Consider the following 8,495-nt stretch of genomic DNA (forward strand, 5'->3'; position numbering starts at 1 on the left):
CCGCTCTTCGAGTGTCGAACGGTTCCGTTTGACCTGGATCCATTCGTTCGTCGGTGGCTTGGAGGAACCGCCATTCTTCAGTTGTTGAGGCTGTTTGCCTCTCCTATTCTTCAGATCCGCGTTGTAGCGGACCCCGTCCGTAGACTCCATCGCCTTAGCGAGTTGTCACGCAAGGCGCTGACGTCGCCTCTGGCGGGCTCTCTTAGAGAGAGTCACAACACCCTCAACAGTAGAAGCGTTGACAAGAATAGGTTTGACCTCGTTGGAGGTCGGTGGAACTTCACCCGACGCAACTTTGGCGTCAGCTGGGGTGAGAGCGTCATTGGCGTTCTGAACTTCTTCAAACCAACGAACTTTTCTCCTGGAGGAGAACTTCTTGGACTTGCGGGGGGAGGTTGATCCGGACGAGGACGACAAGTACTCCTCGAACTTCTGCTGGTCGAACTCATACTAGACCTCCTCCATGACCGGGATTGAGATTCGCGGCTGCGACGTGACGATCTCGGCAGCGAGATCGGTGGCTCCCACTGTGGTTGCCAGATTGTTCGCGGTGAAAATTGCCTTCATTGAATTCATTGTTATCTTGAATAACTATTTTTCGGTTACAAAAGATCCGGTCTTTTTTAGATCCGGTTACAACGAAATCAAAGAAAAAGAAAAAAAAATTACAACTTTCCTATTACAACTTTCTCCTTTTATCGAACAAATCGCGAGCTCCTGTTTGTGGTCACTCGCTTTGTGTGGGTTCTTTGCCTGCGCCGGGGTTAATCCGTGGACCACCGCGCGATCTAGATCCGGTCGGATCTACACGATTTGACGGGTATTATTCTGCGAAGGAAATAATAGCCGGTGGGATTAATTCACCAAGGAAATAATCGCCCTTAGTCCTCGGGATCAAAGGCCAAGCTTTGATCCGGAGTATGATCTCGTGTAGATCTTAGATCTGATTTTTACCTCTCTCGAACTCCTGTCTTTTGTGACGTAGACGCTCGCCGAGAATCAGATCTGAATCTTCAAGTCCTCAAGTCTTCAAAACTCCAAGCTCAATTCTCAATTCGGCAGAGTTTCGGCTCTCAAAGTTCCAACGCTCGGTTTCGGCCGAGCCCCTCAGGGTGTTTGGGTTCCGTCGTTTTGTCGTTGTTCCCGTTTTGTCCGTGATTCGGTTGTGCGGTTGATTTGTCTGGACTCGATTTGTTGACCTGATTTGGCAGTAAATCCACTTCTGAGTTCGAGTCCGAAACCGATCTTGATTCTGTCTTGATTCATCCGAGTCCGCTCTTGTTTAGATGACTCGTTGACTCCCCAAACCGTTGGTTTGATTCCGCACGCGAACGGATGTATTCCGTTGCTTGCGTGCGATTCGTCAACCTCGTCGCCTCGTTGGTTCGTCGGTTTGTGCCGAGCTATGCTAAGGGACCTATAAGCAATTTTATACGCCTACACCCACCTATGTTGGTTGCACCAAAGTTAGGTAGACCATTCTTGATATACATTCGAGCTACAGAGCATGCCTTAGCAGGACTCTTAGCATAAGATGATGATAATGACCATGAGTAGGCTATATATTATCTTAGTAGGACCTTATCAGGAGCTAAACCTCACTATCCTTCTATTGAAAAGGAATGCTTAGCTTTGGTCTTTACAGTCCAAAAGATGCAATATTACTTGGTTGGACAAACCATACATGTTATTTCTCAGATCAATCCTATACGGTTGTTCATGACACAACCTGGTGCATTGAACTGACGGCTCACAAGATAGGCGTTGTTTCTATCCCAGTATGATATTCACTTCAAACATCAAAAGGTAGTGAAAGGCCAGTCTATTTGCGGTCTTATGGCCAATCACCCATTGAACGGGAAGGTTAAATTATACCAGGATATACCTGATGAGACATATGAAGCTAATATCTTATCGAAAGAACATGTATGGCAATTATACTTTGATGGCGCAGCAAGAGCAAGCCCTACTAGTCCAGTTATCACTGGAGTGGGGGTAGTCTTCATCTCCCCACAAAACCATGTGCTACCTCGAGCTGTTTCCCTAACAGATCCATGTTCCAATAATGTAGCCGAATACAATGCTTTGTTAATCAGTCTTGACATAGCCAAACAGTTAGGGGTGAAGCATCTAGAGGTGTATGGTGATTCACAAATCATTGTCAACCAGGTAAAATGTGAATATAAAGTTAGGAATGAGGACCTTATTCCCTATCACACCGCAGCCATAGCATTGGCCAACTCCTTTGAAAGCTTCTACATTGACTATATACCCCATCTCAAGAATACCTATGCCGACGCATTGACATCTCTTGCAGCTACATTGGCCCTACCTGAAAGAGCCACCCAGCAAATCACGATGACCAACAGGCAATTATTCCGGCCGAAGTACGCATTGCAAATTAACACAGTCGACGAATCCCCAGAACCTCTCGAGCCTAGAGATTAGCTGTTTTCGATCATTGATTATGTCTTATATGACTTATTACCCAAAGACATCAAAGAAAGAGAATTTGTTCGCAGACGAGCACCCAGATTCTACTACAATTCCTAGTCTCAAACTTTATATTGAAGGTCATATGACGGACTATTGCTTTGCTGATTGTCAAGCAAAGAAGCAGAAGAAGCCCTTAAGGAGGTGTATGAGGGCATCTGTGGAGCTCATCAGCCCGACCCAAAGTTATGGGACCGACTTTGTAGACTGGGTTATAATTGGCCAAATATGGTTAGAGACATTGTTGCTTATGCTAAACGATGTCATGCCTGCCAGATACACACTAACTACATGCATCAGCCGCCTGAACATCTTCATCCATCAGCCGCTTCATAGCCATTCGAAATGCGGGGTATGAACATTGTTGGCCCGATTTCCCCACCCTCTTCTAAGGGACATCGCTTCATATTAGCGATAACTGATTACTTCTCCAAATGGGTGGAAGCGATCCCATTAAAAGAAGTTAAGACAAGTGATGTGGTTAAATTCATAAATCATCACATTATATACAAGTATGGTATTCCGAGACGTATCATCCACGACAATAGGCCCCAGTTTGTTAGCCAAACCTTCACTCGATTCTGCGATAAGTTCAGAATGAGGAATTTGGTCTTAACAACTTACAACCCTGCTGCTAATGGGAAAGCAAAAGCTTTTAACAAGACAATTGTCAAGATTCTTACTAAGGTGGTCTCGATAAACAAAAGAAATTAGAATGAGAAGTTGGGTCAAAGCTTGTGGACGTATCACACAACAATTCGTACACCGATAGGTACAACCCCATACTCCTTGGTATATAGATGTGAAGCCGTATTACCACTAAAGATCCAAATTCCATCTCTTTGGATAGTACTTGCAACCAGCATGATGTCGAAAGAAAATCACTGCCGACATCTCGAAGAGTTAGAGCTGTTGGATGAAAAGTGACTATAGGCTCAGCAACACATCGAATTCTAACAGGTTCGGATTTCCAGATCATTTGATAAGGAAGTCAGATACCATACATTCAAGGAAGGTAATTTAGTTCTCGCTATCTGATGCCCAATGATCTGAACTCTAAGAAGAAAGGGAAGTTCAAGCCAAAATGGGAAGGACCATTTGTAGTGGAGACTGTCTACTCAAATGGAGTATATCATCTTATCACACATGATTGAGACAAACTCATGATGCCTATCAATGGTAAATTTCTAAAGAAATATTATCTATAGTCCCTTGGTCAAATGCGCCTCATAGCAAATGGAGAGGTAAATCAAGGTAACGATTTCTTTACTTGATCCCCTCCAAATTTCCCTCACTAATCCTCTTCAATAGGATGATGGGACCACAAAAATATCATGTTAATGATTACCTCTGATAGTCAATGTTTAACTTTTGTTAAAAAATATCCTTCCAATAGTAACCTACTATATGATGTGTTACTATATTGTTTTTCCTAACGTTATCATTCCTCGAATGACGTTCGTTTTCTAGCATTGGCCTACCAAATAATGTGCCTTTTTTTCCATCATCATCGTCATACTTCTAAGTCACTGAACGACATGATTTTTCTAACATCATCATTTCCTCGAATGATGTTCGTTTTCCAGCATTAGCCTACCAAGTGATGTGCCTTTATTTTCATTATTGTCGTCATACTTCTAAGTCACTGAACGATATTATTTTACTAATATTGTCATTTCCTCGAATGACGTTCATTTTTTAACATTGGCCTACCAAGTGATGTGTCTTTTTTTTCATTATTGTCGTCATACTTTTAAGTCATTGAATGATATGATTTTCCTAACATCGTTATTTCCTCGAATGATGTTCGTTTTCCAGCATTGGCCTACCAAGTGATGTGCTTTTGGTTTCATCATTATCGTCATACTTCGAAGTCACTGGATGACATGATTTTATTAATGTTGCCATTTCCTCGAATGTCGTTCGCTTTCCAGCATTAGCCTACCAAGTGATGTGCCTTTGTTTTTATCATTGTCGTCATACTTCTAAGTCACTAAACGACATGATTTTCCTAACATCATCATTTCCTCGAATGACGTTCGTTTTTTAGCAATTGCCTACCAAGTGATAAGCCTTTGTTTCCATCATTGTCATCATACTTCTAAGTCACTGAACGACATTATTTTCCTAATGTCATCATTTTCATAAATGACGTTCGTTTCCCCGCAACTATCCTACCACATGATGAGCTTCGTTCTTAACACTTGGTAGTAACTTGAGCTTTATTATCATGTATCTGATCTAAGGCCTAAAAAGGCTAAGGATAGAAGAGAAATCTTAGCACTTAAGTCTAAAAGAAACTCTTTGCCAACTCATCAAACTAAGGAGAAAAGTATGGCTAGTCCAACTTAAACGGCAGTTAGTAAAGATATATCAAGTCCGTTAATAGCTGAGGGTTTGATAAAAATCCTAAGTTATGATTCTTCAGTTGCATAAAAGAAGAGAACAATCTGTGGATAAAACTATAAATTTTATTCATTTAGTGAATGAAGTTACAACTACCGAAAGTTGAAATAAATAGATTGAACTTGAAAAACCCGAACTACACTACGAGGTTTGGTTATAAGTTCTTTCAACGACCCTCGAACTACATTATGAGGTTCTTTTATAAGTTCTTTCAACAACTCTCCGGACTACACTATGAGGTTCGGTTACAAGTCCTTTCAACAACCTTCGAGCTTCGGTTACAAGTTCTTTCAATGACCTTCGGCAATGCCTTTTGTACAACTTATTTGAGCCTTTTACAATGGTGTTAAACTTTGGTTCTTGTTGTTAATGTTCCATCTTTCGTTTCTTAGTATGAAGTCTTCCCTATGCCCGACTTTCAAATTTGATGTCGGTAGCACCCGCCCATCTGCTTGGGTAAACTGAATACTAATAGAAATACCACAAGCCCTGAGCATAGGATCAACATCTTCCTCATTCCAGCAGAACATGGATGAGTTACAGAGTGAAACGACACCTTTAAAATAGTTGTTGATGCTCATGAGAAGAAGGATAAGCACTTCAGTGGGTACGTGAAGTTGCCACATAACCCAAGGTCCAATGAAGGGTTGCATGCTGGGAGGAGCACACCATGTTGAAGGAGTAAACATGATTGGAACTATGATATCTCTTTGGGGTTGCACTCGAAAGTCCAGCAAGTTGCTGAAACACATTCTGATTTCGATTATGAAATATTGAGAGATTCTTAAATGCGGATGACAGAAAAGCTTGAAGCTGTGAAGGGGATAAGGAAGGGAACAATTAAAAGAGGAAACTCCTCTTAGTCATTTTGTAACAGGGCTCAAAGGAGAAGGTAATTATTCTTCTTGAAGAGTGATGGACTATTTATAGGTAGTGGAGCTAACTAAGTGGCTAGGATCTGTTATGCGAATTCCTAAGTGCCAGATGGTCAAGGGAGCGTTGGAATCAAAGAGACGCATTCAATGCGTTCATACTTAACGCAAATAGAGTATGATTTGGTGGGGAAAATTAAGTATTAAATGCTTATGGTTATCCCAACAAAGCGACGAATTCATATGAATCAACAGCTCGGGAATTGTTGGAGTCTAGTCGACTTTATTTAATAAGATTAATTCTCATTCCAAATTCCAAAACGACGAAGGTCACTATCTTAATTGAGTTTGAATTTCGAGACACAGTTGGGACCAGTTTGAATCTCATCTTTGAAGGCCAAAATGACGAAGGTCACTACTTTGATTGTGTTTGAACTTTGAGACTCAGTTGAGACCAGTTTGAACCTCATCTTTGAAGGCCAAAACGACGAAGGTCGCTATCTCGATTGAGTTCGAATTTCAAGACTCAGTTAAGACCCGTTCGAACCTTGTTTTTTAAGTCCAAAATGACAAAGGTCGCTTTTTCAATCAAAGTTCGTTAATCGGGACTTAGTTGGAATCAATCGAACCTCATCTTCAATTTCAAAACAAACGAAGGTCGTTATCTCATAATCGGGACTTAGTTGGAATCAATCGAACCTCATCTTCAATTTCAAAACAAACGAAGGTCGTTATCTCAATCAAACTCTGATATCGAGGTTAAATTAACCTCATCTTCAATTTCAAAACAAACGAAGGTCGTTATCTCAATCAAACTCTGATATCGAGGTTAAATTAAGATGCTTTGAACCTCGTCCTATAACTCGGTCGAGATGTCGGCTCATGTCGATTAACACCGTTTTGAACCTCGTCCCAAAATACTAAGACTTGGTTGTCGACAGTCACCTTGTAGTTTTTGAAATAATGAAGTTCGTTGAACCTCGCGTCAGAATTATGGAGTTCGTCATGACGTCTTTAAAAAGTTCCAAGTTTTGAGACTCATTAAGACAAGTCTTATGCATTGCCGACTAATGAACTTTATTAAAGAAGAGCAAAAAAATTGCACAAACGAGAAAGTTCACTATAAAAGCGTAACTATATTGATAAAATATCATTACAAATGTTTAACAGTTTGGTGGATTTCCTCAGCAAGTCAGCTTATGGATTCTTGGTGTGTCGCTTTGACCTCAGCCATCACTTGCTTGTGCAGATCATCATCAGAAGGCACTTTCACATTGCTTATGGCACTGCTTAACCTATCCAAATCATCAGACTCAATCGAAGCAGTGTTTGATATTATGCCTGCTGGGTAGTCAAGGTTTGCTGCCTTTCTGTTGTGCTCTTCAACTCATTCTCTGCTTCTGCTAGCTTAACCAAGAGGTCAGCAAGCGCAGCTCTATAGGATTCGACTAAGCATTGCTGGTTGCGTTCAATGTTAGAGACTTTTTTGTTCTCGCTGGATAGCTTTTTGCTGATTTCCCTAAGCTCTTTGACCTTCTGCTTCTTCTTAATCACTTGGCGTTCAAGCTCAAACAGAGAATCATCCCTATGCCTCAAGAGCTGCATAGCATGTTCTTCAACTATAGGGAGTAGGGACTGATTGTGCCGATCTTGCCACTTCTTGAAAAGGCTTTCAACCTTTGCCAAATGTATCCAATATGGTAGCATGGCTATATCGCTAGTCAAGTCTCGCATCAGATGCAGAAGAGGTTCCAACACTACCTTAATCCCGACAAAATCCCCATCATGATCTAATACATGAGTAGGGGATTCCTTTAGAATGGTGAGGAAATTATTCTGGACCATTGACACTCTAAATTCTTTTGAAAAGTCAAAAGAAGAAGAGGGTGTAACATGGGAAGGCACCGCTTTCGAATGGCCAGCAGACGTAGCTGTTATTTCTGTATAATTTGATGATGAGGTAAATACAACGGTTGCCGCAATGTTTGTAGGAGCAACAATGATAGTGGCAGGAGTAGGAGCAAATATGGTTGAGGATAGAGTTAGAATTTCCGTTGAGGTGATAGAGCTATCGGGTACAACACTCGTAGTCGTTTCAGCCCCGGCTCCAGAAGCTACACCTGAAACAACTTTGGCTCCAACAATTGTTTCGAAAGCAATAGCTGTATCCGCAGCTGCTCCAGTTTCAATAGTTGCGCTTGGAGAAACCTCACCTTCGGTTGGTATAATAGGGGTAACGGGAGCATCCTTAGCAGTTACACTTGGTTCACAGGGCGGTCTCACGCGGAGTTGAGATATTAAAATGTCATCCTCAGTCTCTAACTTTGTGTCAACTCCAATTGGTTTGACGGGAGGAGGGAGCATCACTGGAGCTCCTCACCTTGGCTTATTTGCAATGCGTTTGAATTTTCACAATAACCCGGATCCCTTGGACTTCTCTCCCACTTGCCTCGAAGCTTCAGCTCCTTCAACTTGTTCTGTAGAAGGAATGTTGGAGATTAAACATCTATAAAGTAAAGCTTACGATAAGTAAAGACTAGCATATCGGTGGGTCCCATGACGGGGTTGGGTTCCCTAAGAATAGCTTAGTGGATTGACAAGGGGAGAGTCTACTCTCAGAGTCCTCATGCTGAAAGTGCTCAAATGACTCATCAGCACGAGCGGGATCCCCAAATTCGCCAAAAGCAGCTTCGGCTCCAAGTGTCTCATCCTCCCGGGCAGCGG

General features: G+C 41.8%; 1 protein-coding gene across 1 annotated transcript; it reads left to right on the forward strand.

Annotated features, from left to right (window-relative positions):
• Nucleotides 1-1,836: 1,836 nt before the first annotated feature.
• LOC109827477 lies at nucleotides 1,837-2,448 on the forward strand. Its single transcript, XM_020394480.1, has one exon. It carries the CDS (start codon nucleotides 1,837-1,839, stop codon nucleotides 2,446-2,448), a length of 612 nt encoding a protein of 203 aa, XP_020250069.1.
• Nucleotides 2,449-8,495: the final 6,047 nt, after the last annotated feature.

The sequence above is a fragment of the Asparagus officinalis genome, unplaced genomic scaffold, assembly GCF_001876935.1.
Source record: "Asparagus officinalis unplaced genomic scaffold, Aspof.V1 AsparagusV1_Un239, whole genome shotgun sequence".
Lineage (NCBI taxonomy): Eukaryota > Viridiplantae > Streptophyta > Magnoliopsida > Asparagales > Asparagaceae > Asparagus > Asparagus officinalis.